This window comes from Camelus dromedarius, chromosome 5, assembly GCF_036321535.1.
Source record: "Camelus dromedarius isolate mCamDro1 chromosome 5, mCamDro1.pat, whole genome shotgun sequence".
NCBI classification, from domain to species: domain Eukaryota; kingdom Metazoa; phylum Chordata; class Mammalia; order Artiodactyla; family Camelidae; genus Camelus; species Camelus dromedarius.
Window position 1 is genome coordinate 71,944,561 of NC_087440.1, and position 24,282 is coordinate 71,968,842.

Here is a 24,282-nt window from a genome sequence, read left to right on the forward strand (position 1 = left end):
AATGGCACTACTGACATTTTGGGCAGGATAATTCTTTGTTGTAGGGAGCCGTTTGTGCACTGTAGGATATTTCGTAGCATCCCTGGCCTCTATCCACTAGATGCCAGTAGCTCCAACCAGTTGTGGCTACAAAACATGTCTCCAGACATTGACACATCTCCTAGGAGGGCAAAATTGCCCTCAGATGAGAACCACACTGCCTCAAAGCCTGCTGCGTGCCACTGTATGAGCAACTTCTTTTCCTCCCTCCACTTTACCTGCTCCACACAGTCATGGGACCATAGGATTCTATACACTCCGAGAATCGTTCCCTCCTATTACAGATTAAGATGAGTCTGGAGAGAAGGGACTCATCCAGCATCACACAGCTTGTCAGTGGTCGAGCTGCGACAAGAGGCCAGGTCTTTTGCCAGAGGCAGTGCTCCTTCTGTTAACCATACGGCCTTGCTTTGCCATAAGCACTGTTACTCCATAACCTTGAAGTGTTGCTAGGCTGCTGAATGCAGTCACTGAGGCAGATCTGTACTGGTCCCAAGAGACAGGGCAATTATTTCACTGTTCTGCACAAAACAACCGGAAGGGAAAGAGAAGGCACCAAGGAAGAAACAGCTTTATTAGGAGTCTAGGCATGTCTGGGAAACCCAGTTCAGTCACAAAGAAGAAAGGCTAATTTTGGTACAGGGCAGGAAACTGGCATTACAGAATATCCTCTCGAAAACCAACTGTGAAACTAAAACCTCCATCTTAATAGCCTTACAGAAACGCTGCTCAGTTTAGCCCAGGTGGAACTTCTGGAAGCTCCCAGTGGAATCATGAGATTTGTGCAGAAAGGGAGCACTCTCTCTAGCATTGCTGAATCAGAGCTCCATACAAGGTTAGGGGTCTGGGTGGGAGAAGCAGAGGAAAAGGTAAGGGGGATGTTCTCATCTCCCACACAAGGCTACCTTAGGGTGCAGTGAAAGAGGAACCACAGTTTCTGAACACAGGGTAGCCTGGGGCAGCAGAGGGACACCGGCTGAAGAAACACAATGTCTCGGCAATCTTTGTCATGACATAGAGAACTCTGCACAGTCTGGTGGGGAGGGCACCTCACAGGTCCTGGTGACACTGGCAGCCCTTCCTGAGGCCCCCTGGGAGAGAGCCATGATGGTTCTGTTCTGACTTCCTTCAGAGCAGAACTGCCAGTGTCCAGCTCCAAGTCCAGGGTCATAATACACTGAGGGGAATGGAGCGGCCACCCTAAGACACTGGTACCTCTCAGTCTAGGAGAATTCTCTTCTGGAGTAGTCACTTTCCTCAGACCAAGAGAGATCTTGCCCAATATGGGCCCAATCTAGAAATTATTCCCACCTTCACATGTGCACCAGGTGGAGAGAATCTTTCTCGTGAGGAAAAGCTTTAGATTCTGGCCCTCAGATGACGGCCCTTGGACAGAAGATCAGTCTGAAGTTGTTGGTGTCCAGGTGCTGGTTTCTGTCCCAAAAGTAGCAGACACTGCCTACTGATGTTGGGCCCAAGTGATGAGATGCTGTAACTCTCCCAAAGCAGAGCACTCTCTACTTTCACAGGCAGGAAAGGAAGAGAGGTTTCAGAGTGGCTGATGCCATTTAATTCTTCCATCGAATTTGCTGTGGAAACAACAAACAATGATCAGTTTTCACTGATTCCTACAGATAGGTGGAGGGAATACAATAAAACAAGGCTCACAGCTAGGTAATGTAAGGAAAAGAAGGATGGAGGAGGGAGGTTCAGAAATTTTTTTTTAATGTTTAGGGGAGTTCATTTATTCAGAGATGGATTAAACACTTATTCTGTATCTTACAAGCCTGATTTAGGGCATTTATTCTGGTTCTGCCCTCCTCAAGACCAAGATTCACTAGCTTTATTTAGCTTTTGGCAGGTTCCAAAATATCTAACAGGGAGCTAAACTTCATGTTAACAAAAAGCTCAGCAATTTCATGCTATGAGATGAGTCAGCTGTGTTCCCCAAATAGCTCAAATTCACTTCAACCACTTCTTATTTCCAATAGGTAGGTCACATCCAGCCCCAGGAAGCTGTACAGTTTGGATATTCTGAATCTGTAACATTTGTTCCTGTACTTTCAGTAGTTAGTCCCTCCTACCTGCTAGGTTTAACAGTCATCAGAGCACTATAATTAAGTCTCAGCCAAGGTCCCCAGATTACCCTTGTATCATCCCACATCTCAAGACTGATTGATTTCTACTGTCTAACCAGTACTTTTGACCTGCAGGCCCACATGAGATCCTTATCAAGAGCTCCATAGGCTCGGCTGACAGCAATCCCATCCAGGCAGGACTTGGGAGTTTATCCTCGATGCTCATTTGTGAACTGCATACTGAGAGTGCTGAAGGGGTGAGCTGCAGTGCTCACCGAGCTGTTGAGAATGGCATCAATCTTCTCCTCCTCTGCCGATCCTTTATCCACCTTGCTCCTGTACGCGAGCAACTGCTGACGATCTTTCAGGTCCCGGTAAGTCTGCCATCGAAACAGACAACAATAAAAACCTCCAATTAGCCTGCTCTAGGAGGGCCTTCTTCCTTTTGTCACTCCCACTTTGAGCCAAGAGTCAAGGAAAAGCCGATAGGCTACAGTGGGATGACTGTGGGGTCAAGCACTCATAGAACTTCATGTCAGAGAGACGTCTACAGAGCTTATGTGGCTCGATTCAGTTGTATGAATTCTCCGAGTGCAACAAATTTATAAAAGCAGAGAGAAACCAGTCAGAGGGCTGGGAAAATCACACAGGAGCACTGGTCTCCAAACTAACTCCTAACAAATCATTCTGTCCATTGAGGCAAGAAAGACATAAGTATCTCAGGATCTAGGCCCCGAAACTAATGTAATCCCCACTCTCCACTGAGGTCTAACTCAAAATTCTCATTTCTTAGGGACTCACATCAATGACGACATCGTGACACTTGAACTTGGTGGCTAAGTTCAACTTTGTGTCCACATCTTCCACCAGATTGACATACTCCTGTAATATCTGTGGGAAGAAGTACTTCTGATTAACGATTTCCAGACGCATAAAACCCAGAGCTCTGAAAGGTGGAATAAAATCCTGAAGAATGAAAAGAGTTCAGTATCTGCTGTCTACAGTTCCCATCCTCAACCCCAGGACCAGTTCCACAATGTGAAACGAGGTGCACTCTCTGCAGTACTCCCGTGCTCCCCCAGGAAAGAAAGGAAGGGCCCATTCCTCCTTAGCCCAGAGCTAGATACCCATGCCAGCAACAGGTGTGCCCTGGATCTGACCCAGGGCTGTGCCCCTTGCTCCTTGATGTCCCTTCTCAGTGAGGTCTCCTTTTGTATCACTTGAACAGTATGTTAGTACTCCACCCGGGCTAAACATAGTAGCTGCTCCTCAGAGAGGTAGCCTGGGATTACTCCTAAAGGGCCGAGGAGAATTTCCTTTCCTGGCCTTTTCTATCTCAAGGTGCAGTACAGCCATTATATTGCCTTTCAGGTAAGACTACAGCAGGTCAGGTCTCCCACTGCTGACCAGTAAGAGGTTAAAAGTTAGGTCTCCGAGAGGATCTTGTACCCAACTCTCTTTAGGAGCCATTACCTGGACTGGGGCACTGTTCTTGTGCAAAATTTCCACAACCCGATGGAAGCCGACGGGTGCTCTCTTCTTGGTGTAGCCCAGCCAGTTCTGAAAAAGGAAGACAGGGCAGCCGTCAGTAGGCCAGATACATTCAACATACTCTGAGCTAGACTCCCTATGTTTTGTGGTCAGACTAGCATAACATGGTGGTGAGAACAGATGGGAGGGGAGAGAGCAATGAAGAAAGATGAGAGTTTCAGAAAAGTCAAGGAACTCAGGACGGTGGAAAAAAGTCAGAGGTATGAAATAAGTTCTTAGATCTATAGGTACGAATGCAGAAAAAAGTGTGAAATATGGCTAAATGAAATAATCAATTTATTTAACAATACTTGTAGTAAGAACTTATCTGGGTAGAAAAATCCTACCCTTTACATCTTTATACTTACATAAATGTTTATTTGGAAATTTATGAGGAAAAGTATGAAAAGCCACCCATCAAACTTTTCACAGTGTGTGCCTTGAGGAAGGGACTGAGAAAGGAACAGGTGCAGATCACGGAAGAGAAACTTCATTCTTTACTCTCTATACTTTCATTTCGGCTTTGATTTTGACACAGGGATGTGCTGCATTGGTAGTTTATGTACCGAATTAAATAACTAACAAAGGGGGAAGACAAAAAATCCTCAAATCAAAATGGAAAAATGGATATTTAAATTGTAAACCAACAGAGATATAACAACCAAATGTAATGGAAAATCCTTGGCTGGACCCTGACAACAAACAAAAACAAAAACAAAGAAAAAAACAGCTTGAAAGTGCTAATTTACATGTAGGATAATATTATTATATTACTGTTAAATTTCTTCAGAGTGATAATATTGTGGTTATAAATGAGATAAATGCTTAAGTAACTATGGGAGAAGTGTTGTGATGTCTACAACTTACTTTCAAATGGTTCAGCAAAAGAAGAAAGCATATTTGCAATACAGCAAAGATGTTAACAAACTAGTGAAGTAGGGAAAAGACTATTAGTGTTCCTTATACGATTCTTTCAGCTTTTCTATAGGTTTGAAACTTTGGAAAATAAAAAGTTTGAGGGAAAACATCAACCAGGAACTAGAACTTGAGACTTGGCATGGGATGGCAAGATGGTATCTCCAAGGCGTCAGCAGCACACACAGTCCCAGGGCACCCACCTTTGTGGTAAAGAGGGCATCGACATCATGCCAGGCCCGAAGCTTGGCGCGAGCAGCCAGGGCTGTCAGCACATACTGCTTGTCTGGGATCTAGAAAGCGGAGGCCAAGGGAAATTAAAGGGAAGTAGAAATGCATCAGGGGAGGTGCTTGAGAATTCTGGAAAAGATAGGCAAAAATATCCCCTGGGGTTGATTCTGCCCCTCTGAAATCCATAAACCTCTCCGGTTCCTAAGCCCCAGCACTGCCACAGGCCGTTCAGTAAAGCCTTTCCTCACCTCCCATAAGCTCATTCCTCTCTCCCTTTAACTTTGAATGTCAAGGGACTTACTGTGCAGGGTTACAAAGCAACATCCACTCCAGGTAGGTACCCTGATACTACTTTTACCAAACACTGCCCAATTTATATCTACCTTAAACGTCTTCTTCAGGTTGACCGGACTGCTGAATGTCCCCTAGGATTAAAGTGAAGGAGGAATTTTAGTGTTAGTGACTTTCTCAAATACCTCCAATCTCTCATTTTCTTTTCCAGTACCTAGACAATCTGCATTTCACTCTGTAACCTTTAAACCCAGAAATTAATTTAAGAGAAAAGCTCCATCAGGTCTAACTGGATATCATCACAACCCAGCTTAAAAGGATTGGATTAGTAGCTATGGTGTATTTCCCAGTTTTATGCTAATCCTATGATCATTATGATCACATCAGCCCATGATCCTTAAATTCACAACTCTTCAAAAATTTTTGTTAAAGTACCCATGAATACCGAACACCCCGCTGCTCTGCTCTGTGAGAACCCATGTGACATATGACCTCTAAGCAGAGACTGCTGTGGGACCAGCACTGGTGAGGCAGAATGTACTATGTGGGCAGATCAGCACACTGGAAGCGACACAAGCCCTCACAAACCTCTCTCCCTCCTGGCTCACCTCTGTTGAGAGCCAGGACAGCCAGGTGGACTGCTGAGAACTGTGCACACACCCACTGTTAATAGAGTACATCAGAATACTGCCTTTGAACTATGCTCTTCCTGTGCAGTGAGTGTGTGGGGTCTTTCTTTCACATTTTGCCTGTACCTCAGCCTCCGTGTAGTGGTAGAAGCAGGAGTAGAAAAGCGTCGTCACTAATGGCATGTTGAGGATGGAAGCTTTGCGGGGGTGCTTCCGGAAGATCTCAGTCTGTCCTGCTGATTCCAGATGTCGATCATTTGCCTGTGATGCAGTGAGCCAAGTGGGAAAAAAAAAAAGAAAAAAAAGAACAATGTCCACGGAATAGAGGCAGGAGAGAAGCCTTTAATAATACAGCTTTGCAGGGGGGTGGGAGTGTGTATAGCTCAGTGGTAGAGCAGCTGCTTAGCATGCACAAGGTCCTGGGTTCAATCCCCAGTACCTCCATTAAATAAACAAACAAACAAATAAATCTAATTACCCCCTCCCCCACCAAAAATATAGCAGTTCTGTTTCCTACCCTAGGAAAGAGGCAAAGAAGAGAAAAAGAAACATATTGCCTAGGATAGCCCAGGGGAGCCTAAAATCCATAGATCCAAGTTGGATGAAGACCAAAGTAGCAGGAATGAAATGGGAGTTCTGGGACAAAGGGGAAATAATTCCAGGTTAACAGTGAGTGATAAGAGAAAGGATGCCTGAGGACAATGGAGGGAAGGCTACCATGTAGAGAGAGAAAAGGAAACGCCCTTAAAAATTTAACAGGAAATGACATATGTGGGCAGAGCAGAGGTCTATCCCAGATGCTGAATGGTAGTGAGCACTGGCACTGAAGCAGGAAGTCTAGCAATAAGGAGTCTAACCTCGATAATGATCTGACGTTCCAGGAGCGTGTAATGGTCTTGGATGTGTGCAGAATCTTCTGCTGAAAATGGCAAACTGGGAGAGGGCCAGAAGGTTAGTACCTGATTCTCCAAATAGGAGATAAGCCCAACTAAACCAAATCATCACTGTAAGCATCAGAGGCTCATGGGCTGCACAAACCTGATCTCAATTCACCTTTAGAGCATCCCTAAAAAGGCAGAGGGAGAGAAAGCAGAAAATACGGTAGACCTTTGGCTGGGATTTTTGTATTTAAGGTTTTGTCAACTCCAAAGGGATCCAGAAAGTCCACAAAATATATACAGTCACTAGTGGTTGTGCTGAGGAATGAACTAGAATCCCCTCAGTATGGGGGTTGGAATGTTTGCTCAATGAGTCACTTAGCTAGTGAGTAAGCCTAGTCAACTGTCCATCATCCACTTCCCAGTGAAGCACAGTGGTTCCTGTCATTGCTTAATGTCAATGCTTTACTCTCCTTATGGGGCACGTCCATTTGTTAACCTGTTTAAACACAGAGTTATAAGGTAAAATTAAATTACACAGCATGGTGGTATGTTTGCAGACAGGTAAAGATCTCAAAGCTCTACACAAATGTCAAGGATCCCATTCTCAACACTACATTTTTACACATGAAGAAGTTGAGGGACAATCAGTGTCTTGCCTAAAAGGCATATGGTAAGTCAGTGGGTAAGCCAGGAACAGAAGCCAGATTTTAAACTCCCAGTTCACAGATCTTCATTTAAAAAGTGCTGCCTTATTCTCCTACTTCACTCGCTCCAGGAAGAATTCTAAAATTCAATTACACTATCCCAGGTTAAGTGTGAGCCCCAGCCAATTTTTAGAAGAGATAAAGGGAGACAGTGAAAGGTTCCAGGTACGTCACTCTCCTAACTTTGCCCTTTGTTTACCAGAGCCCATACAATGTAGCTCAGTAGCTGATAACATTAAAATTAAGGATTGCATTGACAAATTTCTAAATGTGAAACCTGGAAATCATGTCACATGAGGAATGACTAAAATAACTATTACCACTGAAACTGAAGTAAAGTCTATTGGGTCAACTCCATACTTGTCCTGAAATATACAGGGAAGCAAGTTTCAGCTCAATATTAGGAAGCACTTTTCAGCACTGAAGGTTGTCCGACAATATAATAAGTTACTTCCAAGAGTAGTGTGTACCCATCACTGGAAGAATAATATGTGAGGCTGGTTTTTACAGGGACTTATATTCTAGATGAGAGCTGTGCTCAATCAGTGGTTCTTGGACTGTGGGGTTTCTAGAACAGTAACACTGAAAATAATATATAAAGTAAAATGTTACTGACCTTTAATTTAATACATAAGGTCACACAAAAAGATTACAACTTATTTTTCTACTAAACAAGGCAGGGGGAAGGAAAAAAGTTCCAAAATAAAAGTCAGTCTTTCAAATTAAATAAATTTAGCTTTGGAAAAAACTCTCAGAGGGGGAGGGTATAGATCAGTGGTTGAGTGCAGGCTTAGCATGCACAAGGTCCTGAGTTCAATCTCCACTACCTCCATTAAAAAAATAAGTAAGTAACCCTAATTACCTACTCTGCTCCTACAATAAATAAACTATTTAAAAAATAAATAAACAAAGTGGGGGGAAAAAGAAAAAAACTCTGTACATTGTACTTATTTTTCTCAATTTACCACCAGTCAGTGAAAACCCCTTGGGGGACTCTAGGAACCACTGAATGGAACTATCTCTTTAATGACGTTTACATGATCCACTGTTAGCTTTTCTCTTCAACTATTTATCCATTCCATCCTTTTTTAGTCTCTGTGAAAGAGTATTTATACACAAAAACATTTCTCCCCCGCTTACCCAATGCAGGTCTTAAGAAATTCTTTCCGTTTATCAGGGTCCTGAATGTTCAAGTGCTCTCGATAATGGGACAGCTGCAAAAAACAAGAGAAAGGCTTTGAGCTGCTGCTTCTCCTTAAAAAGGTGAGGTAGCTCTGTAAGTAGATTTTTCATGCTTAAAAACTAAATTCTTCATTATCAGAGATTCCTCTGGGAGTAGATGGGGGGAAGAGGGCAAGGAGTCACTCAAAATTATTATCCATAATGGCAATATACAATACAGTACCCACTAGCCAAATCTGGTTGTCTATATTTAAATTTAGTTAAATTAAAAATGCAGGTCCTTAGTTGAATTAGTCACTTTTTAAGTGCTCGATAGCTGCATGTGGCCAGCAGCTGTCACATCAGACAGCACAGACACAGAATACTGCCGTCATCGTAGGCCCTCTTCTGGACAGTGCTGACCTATAATGAAGCACCAAGTGGACAGAGCACCAAGCTTTTTTCTGAAGTTTGGCTTTGGCTTCAGTATTTAACCAAAACCAGATTTTGCTTCAGCCTTAGCCTTTGAAAGGCCCAAGAATGGAATGCCAACTTCAACATTAGCCTTGGCATCCTTGCCCTCATACATGGTCAACGGCAGCCTGATCCTGCAAATATCTAACAATTAACAACATAGGTAACATGAATAGGGAGTGGCATGCTGATTCACTGCTGATAGCTAAATACAGCATTCACATGCAAAGACTACAGGTTCTACCTGCAACTCTGAAAGAAAAATTCCTTAGATGCTTCCTATTCTGAAATTCTAAGAAATGAACTGAAGTTTAAATGTCTATTTGTTATTATAAAGATTAAATGAAGCAGTAATTAATGATTGTGAAAGCTGCAATTTTAGATACAATCATTAAAAACTTTCCAAGAATTAAAAAACAAGTAGACAGTGGGGAGGGTATAGCTCAGTGATAGAGCACATACTTAGCATGCAGGAGGTCCTGGGTTCAATCCCCAGTACCACCATTATAAATACATATATACATACATACACACATACATACATACATACATAAATAACCCCCCCAAAAAAAACAGTTAATACGAATATTAAGAGAATTAAATGACTTTAGGAAGAACAGTATATCCTTTTAGAGACAACAGATGTGTATAAAAATGTAAATAAGGATGTAAAACAGAATAACAAATTATATCATAATCTAATCTATGAAATATTTGTTATATAAACATTCCTAATATTAAAGGAAATAACCTTTAAGAGCTACAGTTAATTTTTATTATTCAATTCCATTTTGGCCTTACGTCTTTCAAGAAAAAGTCTTACTTAGGAAATCTTCATACTCTATGAGAATAAACTAAAAGCAGACCAACAGCTTTGCCAATTCCAAAGTTTACAAGGTTGAGAAACTCCAAATTTATATACAACAGCATGCATGATAAGTCATATTCAATTCAAACGTAACAGAGAATTTAAAGAAAATAAAGTTTTCAGTAAAAATGAATCACCCTAAATGCATTAACTTCAACTAATCAAACATAACTTTTTAGAATGCTGTATGAAGAAAATCCCTTATAGTTTTGAATTCATGGAGATTAAAAATGTAAACAAAAAGCTTTTCAAGATGATTAGTACAGACTCCTAATTATTTTGAATAGATGAAGGTTTTTGAGATTTTCCCACACCTTGAACATTAGTAAAAGTTCCTTTTACAAAATGTTAATGAAAAACATCTTCCTGAATTATATTCTTCTGTGCAAAGGTTAACAATATTATCAAGTGTGCCAGCTGGGTGTGAGCATCAGTATCACCACCACCGTGTGGTACAGCAACTAAAGCAACAATTCTGACTTTGATGGCACCGAGAAATTCTTACTCCTGCATTATAATGTCCATCTTTTTAAATGGATCACTGATGTTTTAATAATACAATTACTTTTTCAGTAAAATTTCAGATTTATTCCTGTACTCTAGGAGTTTCTTCTATAATGGTGAAAATCGGCCCCAAATCAATTTTAACACTTAGTCATTGAACTTTCAGCCAAAATGCGCACTGAGTGCACCAGCAGCTCGACTTGTCTTCCTTCTTGACCTCTACCTGGTTTCTTATCCGTCTTTGCTTTCAATGTTGTCTTTAGTATTCGAAGCTAAAACCCCAAAGCTCCTACAAACCAGGAATTGAAAGCAACTAAAGATAAATTCCAAATTGACCAGGCCAGTTTTCATTTGGTTAATTTAAGAAAAAATGTATTTCTCAGCCCAACTGAAAGAGCATAAAAAGAAAGAAAACAGTACATCGTTTTGATTAAGTTTTCAGGCTTCCCAGATGCCTCTTTTCTGGATATAATCAACACCAAAGGAAAGGAAACACTCAATCAGCTTGGGATCTCAGAGGCTGGGTTTTGGCTTAAGACTTTTGTGAAAGAGGCCCCCAACTGAAACAAAGGCCACACTTACCGCAAGCTCTTCTGTTCTATCTAGGAACCTGGGAAGAAGCAGAAGGGAGCAGGGCATTTTTATATATTGATGCGTGGCAGTATTACCTCACAAAATAGGATGACTGCTCTAGAAGAAACACAATTCAAACTCATTGCCTCCATACACAAGATAAACCCTTCTCTTCCTAAACTTTCTACCACCAGCAGTCCCTTGAGAACATGTGGAGGATCAGGTATCAGCATCCCCCCGATTTCTCTAGCTGAGTGAAAAGCAAGGACAAGAAGACACTGCAGGGCACTAAGAACTCTGTAATGTTAACAGGTCTGACAGAAAGGCTCAGCGCCTCCACCAAACCTCAGCCCACACCAATCTTCTAGGATTTTTTTTTTAAAGATGAAAACACTCTGTCAGTACAATCTTAGAAACAGACTGTCTATATTGTCCTCTGTTGTTTTCATGTACAGCGCACAGTGTGTTTTGTCTTTCCCAAAAGGTGGTATGGCCTTGGAGAACAAAGACTTTTGTCTTCTGATTCCTTCTTACCCTGAATGGAAGTAACATCACTAGTTTGGTATAGAGGCAGTATATAATAAAGCCTTGCTGATTGGGAGGGAGGGAGGAAGGAAGGGGAGGGAGGGAGGAAGGGAGGGAGGAAAAAAGGAAGGAAGGGAGGGTGGGGTGGGGGGAACAGCCTGCCTCAATGAACACGTCTTCTACAAATTCCTAGCTAACCATCAGTAATCTTGACACTGACTGACCAGGTGACTTGCTTTCTCCACCTTAGTCTTTGGGGCAGGTCATCACTGTGCTGGGGTCACTGGGTAAATGGAGTTACCTTAGGCCACATGTCAGCCTAAAAAGAGGTTCCAACCCCTTCCCTGACATCGAAGAAAGGACATAATAGACATACATTTTAACCTAAGGGTGGGAAATAGTCCCTACTGATTGAAATGACGTAGGGAAGGAAAACATGTTAGAGGACAGTCACCCCTCCTCCCCAGCCCCCACCACCACCTCCAGCCCACAGCAGATATGCCTACCTTTTGCCTTTCTACCTATCAGAATCCTACCGAGTCTCAACTCCTACCCACTTCCATGAGGCTCTCCTCGGATATCCTGACAGAAAATTATATTTACTTCTGTTCTTCCACTGTACTCACTGGCATCACTGGGGATCAATTAAAGATTCCTTCATTTTAGGTCTTTTGTAAGAAAATACTTAATAAATATAAATACTACAGACCAGACATTACGTCTAATGCTTACACACAGAAACTCTTAATCTTCATAATGACCCTGTGGGGCAGGTATCATCATCTTCATTTTACAGATGTGGCAACTGATGCTTGGAGAATTTGGGTAACTTACTCAAGGTCACTCTATCAACTAAGTGGTGGAGTCAATATTCAATGCAGGTGCTTGACTTCAGAGTCTGGTTCTTGGCCACCTGCTACATGTCACTATGTCATGGGCTGTGGTGCATTACTAGCTATCCCATCACGTTTCAGTATCTTGTCTAGTAAGTGTTTCCAAAAAAAAAGAATAGTGTCTTCTCTTTCTTTGTATTATTGCCCAGAGTGCTTTGAACAAAGTACTTAATATACTTCATAGACCAGATGATCGATTCTTACCTAAAGAGGTCCAAAAGCAGCTTTTGATCCCCAATTTCCTTAAGGAAGTGAATGAGATGTCTCAGGGCAACCTGTCGCACCTCCAGCTCTCGGAAGAGGATCTCTGCCAGATAGGAAGAAAGAGTTAGATGGGGAAAGTTTAAACCTACTACTCAATGGGAAACTGGTCTCCCCACTCACACGTTTCAAACATTATCTCTTCAAAGTCCACCAGAAGCTTGGAATGTTTTTTTTATGGTGCCCATTCTTATGGCTCACCAGCAACACACTCCATGGTCCAGGACAACACTTAGCCTTGGAATTAGCTTTCAGTCCTCACCAACCCAAACAGCAGACACTCAGCATACACTCTTGACTTCCTCAAACCAACACAGCCATCCATCTGTCCAATATATGGAGGGGGCTTTGTAGTTCCTGTAGTTATCACCCTAAGGGATGAACAACTGCTCGCAAAGTTGTGATGTGTACTCAGGAGTCTCAGGCCACCCCAGCCATCTCTAAAGTAGACTTGATGCTGGTGAACTCCTATATGTTGGTGAACTCCAATATGAAAGCCACAATGCCATTCTCCCTTCAAATATAGCAGACATCTTACTAACTGAAGATTTCCCTCAAACCATGCTCACCTTTGCTCAGGGTCCTTTTCAGAAAGATCAGAACCTAGAGGAAAACAGAACAAAGAATGAATTATCCTATGTAATCTTCCAGATGCAAAGCCCTGCCTGAGCACCTGATATCTACGAATGAGGTCAGCAACCCATAGGAATTTTTGCAGATCCAGACACAGATTTCTCTACGTGATGGGAGGACAGGTGATGGACATCTGGACTGAGCTGTGTTTTGGGAGTCCACATACCCGTGCCTATACTGGTGAGAGACACCTCCCTCCCTCTGGGAGAGACTGCTCTCACATCCCTTCTTCCTCAGATTGTTTTTTAGAACACAGAGTAGCCAACCTACTGTTTCTGGGTTATAATCAAGAGTGCCACACACAATGCGTGTCCTGCCTTGTGCTGAGCCTTGGAACACAATGAGAATCCTCCACTTTGAGAGGAAATCCAGGGTCTTTACTTGACATTTAACCTAAAATGTTCAAGTCCATCCAGACTGGACTTTCAAAAACTAATGAAAACAATAATTAAACAAAGAACAAATAAAACCCACAACTCACTGCAGTAATGACATTTCCATCATGCATGCTCACTGCTTCTTCTAGGAGCTGTAGCTTGTCCTGTAAGGAGCGGAATCTTTCCAGTGAGCAGACCTGGCAGAATAAGAACGGAATTGGTGTGCAAGGAAAAAGACCATTTCCTATATTCCTTTGTTACTAGATACTGAAGAATGGGCAAGAATGAACAGAAATGTCCCCAAGGAGAGCCTCTTTATTTTTACACTACAGTCCCCAGCATTCTATGAGCCAGGAGGTTCCCACCACACCCTCCCTAGTTCAATCTGATGCCCTGGAAGATGCTAATGTCCTGATGAAGTCGTGCCAAAGTCAACAGGTAGAGAGGTCACTTGTTTTCCTTTTAATGAGGTATAATTTACATACAATAAAATGTATCCTATTTAAGCATACAGTTCAGTGAGTTTTGACAAGTATATAACTCCGTGTACCTACTACTACAATCAAGATACAGAACGTTTCCATCACCCCAAAAAGTTTCTTTGTCCACTGTGATGTCAATACCCTCTCCCATCCCCTAACAACTACTCATCTGTTTTCAGTCACTAAAAGTTTGCCTCTTCTAGAATTTCAGAAAAACAGAATCATACAATACGTACTCTTATATCTGGCTTCTTATATCACTCAAAATAAAGTTTCTGAGATGATTCTGTGTTGTGGTGAGTATTAGTTGTTTGTTCCTATTCAATGGTGAGTGGTTTTCTACTACATGGACATACCACAATCTATCCATTTACCTACTGATGGATATCTGGGTTATTTCCGCTTTGGGGGCTATAATAAATAAAGTTGCTATGAACATCTGTCTAAGTCTTTATATGGACACACGTTTTCAATACTCCTGGATTGTAAATGTCTAGGAGTGAAATTAAATGTATGTTTAATTTGGTAAGAAACTGCCAGACTACTCTCCAAAATACTTTTACTATTTCACCTTCCTGCTTGCAATATATGAGAGTTCCAGTTCCTCTATATCCTCCCACTGCTTCGTATGATCAGTATTTTTAAATTTAGCCATTATAGTGGCTGTATAGTGGTATCTCAGTTTTCTTTCACATTTTCTTGATAACTGATGATGTTAAGCATCTTTTCAAGTGCTTATTGGCCATTCATGTATATTTTTTGTGATATAAATGGTCAAATCTTGAGCTAATTAAAAAATTTTGTTTATTTGGGGGGAGTTACTAGGTTTATTTATTTATTTTAATGGAGGTACTGGGGATCAAACCCAGGACCCCACGCTTAGCATGCACTTACTCTACCACTGGGCTTATCCTCTTTGAGCCAATTTTTTAATTGAATTGTATTATCTTCCTACTATTGAAGATAACTCATTACTTTTTATATATGTATTCTGGCTAAAATCCTTTACAACATATGTATTTTATAAATATTTTCTCCCAGCTATGGTCTTTTCATGTTTTCAACAGTGTTTCCAAAGAACAAAACTTTTTAATTTTGGTGAAGTTCATTTTATCAATTTTTTTCTTTTTTATTTCCTGTTTTTTGTGTCCTTAGGTAATTAGTCTTTGCCTAACCCAAGAGCACAAAGATTTTCACCTAAATTTTCTTCTAGTTTTATAGTTTTAGCACTTATTTTACATCTAGGTCTATGATCCATTTTGATCCCTTAATTATTATGATGTCAATTCTCCCAAAACTGATCTATAGATACAGTGCAATCCCAATCAAAATCCCAGCAGCTCTTCTGAAGACACTGATAAGCTGATACTAAAGTCTACATGAAAATACATAGGGTCTAGAATAGTCAGAATAATTTTGGAAGAGAAGAATAAAGTTGAAGAACTTATACTACCTGATTTCAAGATTTACCACAAAGCTATAATAATCAAGGTCTTAATAATGGCATAAGGATAGACAAATCGATGAATTAGAATAGAGTCAAAAAATAAACCTACACCTACATAGTCAATTCATTTTTGACAAAGGCACCAAAGAAATTCGATGGGGAAAGGAAAGTCTTTTCACCAACAGTGCTGGAACAAATGGAGAACTATATGGAAAAGAAATGAACCTCAATCTTGACCTCATACCATATACAAAAGTTAACTCACAATGTATCACAGACCTAAACATTAAAGATCACTCTCACACTTTTTCAAAAAATTATTTTATTTATTTGTATTGTTTTGGGGGGAGGTAATTAGGTTTGTTTGTTTGTTTGTTTATTTTAATGGAGGTACTGGGGATTGAACCCAGGACCTTGTGTATGATAAGTACACACACTCTACCACTGAGCTATACCCTCCCCCCATTCTCACTCTTAAAAGCACTACTTTTTCCTCTCATTCATCATTCTTTTCCCACTTCCCCATTAAAGTAATAGTAAACCCTGGAGAATCAGAAATTCTGCAGCTGACCTGCAGTCTTAGTGGACTGATTTTCCTCCTGAAAACCATTTAACAAATAGAACTGAAGAGTAAGGCCAAGCTGCCCAGCTTCCAAAAAATCCCACAAGAATTCTCTCTCTAGTGGCCTTACCTTGCCCTTCCGGAGGCGTCGCACTGTGTCACTGGGGCTCCAGTCATTGCTGTAATCCTGAAATATTAGTAGCATATGAATCCCAGGAAGTTAAGGGTCAGAATTATCAGTGTGCCAGCTCCACCTCAAACTCAGTCTTGGTCACTACAGGGGAAATATTTTGTGGAAGGAAATGGATGGGGGTAAAAAAAAAAAAGAATTGGGATGATCTTGTTCTGAATTTTGGATGGAACTAGAACAGAGACGATACAAGCAGGAGGAGTTGGATCAAAGAGGGAATGGACTAACTGCCAAAACCAGCAACCTTACGAATAAGTGGTTAAGGATTTCAACCCCTATATGCAATTAGTCACATCTGGGGACTCTAATTAATGTCTTTGCCAACAGAAGGAAAGAAAAAGACATGTTCCTTTTTTGGACCTTATGACATAGTTTCTTCCTTTTGAACCAATTTGCTTTTTTTATGTGCTTCATGGGGATTTTAGCTCCACCAAGCTTCCAGACCACAGTGATCAAAAGTTTCAAAGTACAACCTATAAAAGGCAGCATAATGGGTAAGTAAAGTATTCCAGGACTGAACCAGAAAATAGAGATTATGAGTCCTAGTTCTACCATTTAACTAGCTGTGAGACCCCAGGCAAGCTCTAATGTTTAGAAATCTACTTTTTGTATCTATAAAAGGGGTTTAAAATAAGATCTGCTCAAAAAGTTTGGAAAATTAAGCAAGACAACGTGTCAAAGCACGCAAGACTGTGAAAGTGTCATACCAGTGTAAGATATAACTCACCCTATATTCCCCCTTGGGTCTCCCCAGCTCTGGAGCATAGCTCTTGGCAGGTGTGTCCGACAGAGCTGAGAAAGAACAGGCAACTGGTTCAGAAGGACACCTTCTTCCTGCCATTCCTTTCCTCTACTGTTTCCTTCTCAAATACATTTTTTTTTTTTTAACTTTGGGCTCCCAAGGCATCTTTATGGCTCTGAGTAGACCCCAGTTCTTTCCCAAAGACAGCATCCCCAGAAGTTACCCCTTGCCCCTATAGCCAGAATGATCTTGACGTCCTTATTCAGCATCAGAAAATTTCTCTAATAATAATGGTAGGTTCAGAAGCAATTTCATCTTATCATCCAATTATCACTTGTCCCCAGGACTGTACCCCAGGTCAGTAACATTTCCCACAGTAATCAAGAGAAAAGGGTCAATGCCTACCATCAGAGAGGGACTGGAAACTTCCAGGTCTAGTTCTCCCTAAAGGTAAAGGATATATAAGGTCAACAGTTCAAGTCAGAGCCATTCAGACTTGGGTAAGGATGTAGTGCATATAGAAACTTTTTATGCAATATGGGAACTTAAGGCTTAAAAAAGCTTTTATTCAACTTCAGAAATTTAAGGTGCCATAAAAAAAAAAAAGGCATGGAGGAACATTTAAAAATTTGTAGTAAAATATCCATAACGTAAACTTTACCATTTTTAAGTATACAGTTCAGTGGCACAGAGTACATTCACATTGTACAGTCATCACTACTATCCATCTCCAGATCTTTCTCACCATCCCAAACTAAGGCTCGGTACCCATTAAACAGTAACTCCTATTCCTCCTTACCCCCATCCCCTAGTGACCACTATTCTACTTTCTAACTCTATGAACCTGACTATTCTAGGTATGTTATAGAAATGGAGTCATACAGTATTTGTCCTTGTACCTGGCTTACTTCAGTTAGTCCTCAAGGTTCATTCATGTTGCAGCTTGTATCAGAATTTCCATCCTTTTTAAGGCTGAATAATATTCCATTACACATACATGCCACATTTTGCTTATCAATTCATCAATGGACATTTAGGTTGTTTCCAAATTTTGGCTATTCTGAGTAGTGCTATTATGAACACTGGTGTATAAATATCTGTGAAAGTCCCTGCTTTGCATTCTTTTTGGTATACATCTAGAAGTGGTTGCTGGATCATATGGTAATTCTATGTTTAATTTTTTGAGGAACTGTCAAACTGTCTTCCATAGTCACTGTACCATTTTACATTCCCTCCAGCAGTGCACAAGGATTCCCAACAGAAATGCACAGGAGTAGGGAGGAACCTTGACCTAGGCAAATTTCTTCAGTACCTGTCACAGGGTTAATGTCAATTTTGTTCAGGATGTTCTAGAAACCCAATCCTACCCTTCTGGATTTCCTTCATTTCTCTCCTTAATCCCCAACTGCCAGCTCCAAAGATAATTCTTTATCCATCAATAATCTTTTTCTTACAGAGTATATGAAAATTATAGCCTCAGTGGTTTTTTGAAAAAAAGAGGACTCCCTGTCCCTTTAACCATCACTCTTTACCTCTAAAAAAGCTGCTCAGGGAGTAGGTAGAAGCAGGTTTGGGTAGCTGTGCATAGGAGAAGCTGTTTCGGCTCTTTAACTGTTCACGCTCATGGTTTGACCCACTATTACCAGCAGTCTCTTTGATGGACCATGAGATACCTGCAAGGTAGTAAGAACTAAATCAGTCATTCTCATCCAAAACAATGCCGTGACACCAGCATTCCAATCAACTCTAAAAGCTTTTCATCAGAGGCCTTGGTCCTTTATCTGCATGGACTTCAAAAATTGGGGCAGGGAGAAAGGAGAGAGTCAAATTGACTAATCAACAAAAGAAGGGGCAAAGGAAATGAATAAATAGAAAAGGAAATACAAGTGGCTATTAAACATATGAAAAGATGTTCAACCTCACTCTCATTTATTTATTTATTTATTTTTTGGTAGAGGGAGGTAATTAGATCTATTTATTTATTTATTTTTTTAGAAGAGGTACTGGATATTGAACCCAGGACCTCATGCATGCTAAGCATGCAGTCTACCACTTGAGCTATACCTTCCCCCTCAACCTCACTCTTAATAAGAGCATTACACAAATTAAAAGTACACTGAGATACCACTGAGCCCGTGTAAGACAGGCAAAGATCCAGAAGTTCGATAATACCCTGTGTTGCCAAGGCTGTGGGGAAACAGGAACACTCTGACATTGCTGGTGGGAGTGAAAAGTGGTGCAGCCCCGGTGGGGGCAATTTGGCAATATCTAACCAATACAGACACAAATGCCCTCTGCCAGTAATTCCAGTCTAGGAATTGATCTTTCATATACTCTAACATGAGCAGAATACAAGGTTATTGACAGCAATATAAACAGCAAAAGATTAAAAACACTCCGAAGTTCATCAACAGTAGACTGGTTAAATAAATTATGATAAAGCCGTACAATGTACACTATACTGCAATTTAAAAAAAAGGGGAGAGACAGCATGAGAAAGCTCTTTAGGTACTGATATGGAAAAAACCTCTGAGCTTTATTGTCAAGTAAAAAGAGCAGGGTATAAAGTATTCTACCATTGGTATAAAAAAGGGGGGTAAGAATATATATTTCTATAAGCATTTCCAAATGTGAAAAGAATCTTTAGATGAATACAGAGGAAGCAAACAACTGCAATTGTTTTGGGGAAGGGTGAGGCCTGAGAACTGAGTAGACGCATGACAGTGTGGGAGGGAAACTTTTCACTGTATGCCTTAAATACTTTTTAATTTTTAAATCATGTGACAGTATTTCCTATTAAAAAAAAAAACAACTTTTAGAAACACACTCAAAAATCAGATGGACTCTGCAAAGGTGTTAAGCAGTTATTATATAACAGCAAGGCAGCAAGACTCGGTGGCTAAGGAAGTCAGTTCTGCCAGCCAGTTATAATCACTTAAGTCAGCAGTTCCCAAAAAAAGTTCATATCAGAAGCACTTGCAGTGCTTACTACATATTGTGACTGCTATCCCCCGCGCCAACCCCACCACCATCCCCAAGACCTACTGAAGCAGAGTCTCTGCAGTGAAGCCTAGAAATCTAATTTTAACAAGCCTCCCAAATAAGTCTGAAATAGCCAGCCAAGCATTAGCCCTAGGATAGCAGACTGTATGAAAACTACTGCTGTATTTCCCCAAGCATCTTCTAGATTAAATTTCCAGGTATGAAAATAGTATAATCTCATTCCCTTTCCTAGCAAGTATTGAGGAGCCTTTGCTAGTGATAAGAACTCTGAATATCAATCCCCTCCTAGGGCCTCTTCTACTTACTTCCCACAGGTTCCCCACTCCAGCTGACCCTCTCCAGGTCGTCGTCATCATCATCATCCACGAAGTCTCGAAGGCTATTCACTGCTCGCTTGGATTCCTTTAACTGCAAACGGACAGAGGCAGAGCACTCAGGCAATCACCACTTCCCACTTCGCTCTCTGACAGCCAAGAAGGCTGAGCAATTGGAACTGGAAGATGGCCAACATTTTCACCTTCTGCAGTCAAAAGTCTCACTTGCTAGAGATTTGCCAAGAAAATAAACTGCTTTTTAGCCAACAATGGAGTTCAGTGGCAAAAGTTTAGGAGGAATCGAAGCCACTTTTGACCCCAAATCATACGCCTAGCATTGACTTGCTTTGTAAACTTGAGTGAGTTTATCCATCCCTCTGAAAATGAATCTGTTTCCCCATTTATAAAATAGACACAATAAAGACAAAACTCCCAATCCAGCCCAGCCTTCAAAAATAATAAATTATCACATGATAAAAGACTTAAGAGTTCTTAAAAAAAAAAAACTGAAAGAAATGAATCATCTCAAGAATATAAAGAAGGGCAGAGTTGGTTTTTACAATCCCTCTCTTTCTGAAGGTTCTTCTTCCATGAAGATTCTTCTAAAGATCTGACCAAAAACACTTCTGAGTCTAACAGACATGGTCAAAAGTGAAGATATCGAGGATATGAGGGGAAGGGTGCCCTATGGAAGAGGGTGCAACCTTCAGCAACTGTTCATGGAAACCTACCTGTGAGAGCTCATCATCTTCATCATCAAAGGTGAAAGCCTTGAACTTGGAGCTATTCCAGTACTCCTCCTCATCACCCTTTGTGCGATTCATCTGGAGTGAGGGGAAGACAGATGTATGTCCTGTTTTGGATTCCCTCTGAAAGAGCTCCAAAAGCTTCAGGTTCCTAGACTACAAATTCCCCCCTACCCCAGTAATCAGGGATGTATGAAAGTATTTGGTAAAGCAAATACTGAACATGCCATACAAAATCAGATCCCTGGGTCTCCAGCCAATCAAATCATACCTTTGATCCTTTAACTACCCACAAGTAGTCACTCATTCCTAGAGCAGCTACTTTGTTCACAGCACTCTCTCAGGTACTATAAGGGAAAGTTAAGTGCAAAACATAATCTCCCTCTGAAGGACCCTACAACAGACCTGGAGTATTCAGCATAGGTATGCATAAAGGTAAGAGTACAAGGCAGGCAAGAGTTTAAAGAATGCATCACAAACCTTGCTGAATATACAAGATCAAAAAATTAAAGCATGACCAAGTAGATAATAATTGCATTCGTGTACTCAACATGTATCTACTGAGTGTCATCTCTGAGGCATTGTTCTAGGCTCTGGGAATACTACAGTAAACAAAACTGACAGATACCTTGCCCTCATGTGTGCTTGTTAAAAGCCTGAAAGCAAGCAAGCAATTAAAAGAAGCTGAATTATCTTGCTGTATCTTCAAATAATGGTTAATTTATTTTAAAGTATTGGCCAAAATTGGGGAAATGAGAGCATGGCCAAAAAGGAAGTATATAAAGAATTAGTCAAAACACTGTAAGTTCCTCTCATAACTACTCTAAAATTAGAATTCACCCTAAAAAAAAGTTTTACCTTACAAACTAAACTATCAGTGCCAACTGGATTAGAGTGAAAACTTATTTACATCAAGATCTAGGTACCAAAAACTTCCACAGCACCAAAAATAACTCCAAAGACTACAGAGTGTCAAATTCTAAAGGTTCAATTTGCTTTTTCTTTGATTTCAATAGCATCCTTCTCAACAGAAGCTTAAAAAACATTCATCACGGCAGCCCTATTGAGGTTCCCAATGGTCCTTAAAATACTCTGCTCTCACTTACTGATTCTGTTTTCAGGGGATCTAGGGATGGTAAAGTTAAGGTGAGAATTTTCTACTATCTGATCCCTTTCCATGGCAGACATCACTAATTGATTTCTACTGAACCCACGTGTGGCTTTAAAATCCTTTTGTATATTTAATTCCAGGAAGTCAAAACCAAATTGCAAAGCTGGAAGACACAATGAAATCACCCTTTATATTAGTACAAGAATAGGCTTTATAGTCAGGCGGACTTGATTTCAGATCTTGGCTTCTCCAATTTTGGGCAAACTGGATAAATAATTTTATTTCTAAGCCTCGGAGAAAATGATATCCTACCTCACAGGGCTGCAGTGAAGAATAAATAGAACTCAGGAAACACATAACAAAGTGCCTAGCAGAAGGTAAGCACTAAATGTTAGTTCCTTTTAGTATAGGATATCTTCTGCCATCTTTCTGTCTCATCTTCCTCATCTATAAAATGGACATAACAATGGAAGCCTACCACTGTAAGACTGCTGTGTAAGTACATGTAAAGTACTTACTGCCTGACATAAAATTAATGCTCAGTATTAACTTTTATTATTATGTCAATTGGTATCTTGGAAAAGGCTAGAAAGAAAGAATTTCCAAGCAAGCCCAAAGTTGAAAGAAAACTAGTTTGATACAAAAATTCTGAGTAGCCATCACAAACACTAAAAGTGTGCATAGAGCATGTAAATGTCTCTGGCACAGGTGCCAGTTAATAAAGCACTTTGTAATCCTCAGAACAACCCTATAAAGTAGGCCTGGCATATTCCATTTTACTGATGAGGGAAATAAAGTACAAAAGATTAAGTATCACAGCCATCTTGCTAACTGCTCCTATAATCCAGGTTTTCTGTCTCCTGGATCATTTCCACTCTGACTTTCATGGTCCTTCTATCACTCTAGGGAAAATGAGGGCAGGTTATTACTCTACTACAGTAAATAAGTATTCGTAAATATCTACAGATTGGCATAGAATGTGCCTAACAAACCCAATAATGCACCAGAGGACTTCCGGAATCTTTTTAAACCATGCAATAGCAAGTGGACACTTGACATCAATGTGTACTAGTACCGCCAAGTTAAAACGTGTATTTACTTAGCATGTAAAAAGATGATTTGATAGTTCTAGAATTTATAAAGCAACCAGGTAAAATTTTAAGAATGACTGAGAAAGGTGCTTCAACATGATTTAAAATACTTCAAAGGCTTGTCCTTGTCACCTGTTTACTGAGAGCCCACAACATAGGATAGTAGATCCGAGGGGAGAACAGGAACATGACAAAAGAAGGAAAACGACTCAGCCAAAAAATATCCACAACCAACACGCTCCCTGCCTAAAGACACCTCAGCATCCAGCTACTGAGAAGTCATATTCAGATTCATTTATCATCTCCCGCGCCAGGCCTACACAGGTGAGGTTACGAAATGAAACATGGAAATGTGGGTTAAACTAGGAAGACTCTATGGGCGAACGTCCAAGAAGCGGGGATCTACTGCAGGGGCCAGAGCCCCGTGGAACCCTTGTAGAGTAAATACTCATTCAAAATCAGATGTCGGGGCTCACACGCAGCCCCAACCACGAGCGTACACCCGCTCCCAGCCCAGGGGTCGCTGCGACTGGAAGAGAGGCCTGAGGTCAAGGGACGCCTCAGAGAATAGAGAGAAAGGATACGGAGGCGGAGAAGCTGGACTCAGTTACATACGTGGCCCAAGGGGTTTGGGACACCCTCACCTCTTCCACACCGAGCCCTCCCTTTCAGGTCAGCGCCAGACTCTTCCGCCGCTGGACCAGCTTTTCTAGACAGGCTATGCGGCATAGAAAACGGGCGGAAGGGGATAGTCGCGGGTGGGGATGGTGGGTACTGTGGCTCAAGAAAGGGGCCGCAGAGCATGCTGGAATCTGTAGTTCCTTCCGCCTCGGCCATAAGGCGCAGTTCGAACGGGACACGGAGGCCTCTTAACTACAATTCCCAGAACTCACAGCGCACCCTGCCTAGGTTGTTTCCTCTACTTTTAGCTCGACCTTTCGTGGTTATCCAGCGGGTCACTCAACAAGACTACAACTCCCATAAGGCTCAGCAGGTTCGTTTCAGGGTTCAGGGCCACAATGAGACG

The 24,282-nt window shown here is 41.0% G+C and overlaps 1 protein-coding gene and 1 non-coding gene across 3 annotated transcripts; both read right to left on the reverse strand.

Moving 5' to 3' along the window:
• Positions 1-592: 592 nt before the first annotated feature.
• Positions 593-24,043, reverse strand: VIPAS39 (VPS33B interacting protein, apical-basolateral polarity regulator, spe-39 homolog). Of its 2 annotated transcripts, XM_010976431.3 has the most exons (20): positions 23,900-24,043; positions 21,039-21,131; positions 20,299-20,401; positions 18,523-18,663; positions 17,396-17,434; positions 16,976-17,040; positions 16,189-16,245; positions 13,672-13,764; positions 13,127-13,160; positions 12,501-12,603; positions 10,888-10,915; positions 8,439-8,512; positions 6,571-6,646; positions 5,840-5,974; positions 5,177-5,218; positions 4,766-4,855; positions 3,591-3,677; positions 2,919-3,008; positions 2,393-2,497; positions 593-1,628 (listed from the first exon to the last, which is right to left on the reverse strand). In XM_010976431.3, the coding sequence occupies exons 2-20, from the start codon at positions 21,129-21,131 to the stop codon at positions 1,608-1,610; spliced, it is 1,476 nt and encodes a 491-aa protein (XP_010974733.1). In that variant the 5' UTR covers positions 23,900-24,043; the 3' UTR covers positions 593-1,607. The 2 variants fall into 2 exon arrangements, with proteins under 2 accessions (XP_010974733.1, XP_010974734.1); XM_010976432.3 differs by lacking the exon at positions 18,523-18,663.
• Positions 15,882-15,956, reverse strand: TRNAI-UAU (transfer RNA isoleucine (anticodon UAU)). The gene has a single exon. It is a non-coding gene; the product is annotated as a tRNA-Ile (tRNA).
• Positions 24,044-24,282: the final 239 nt, after the last annotated feature.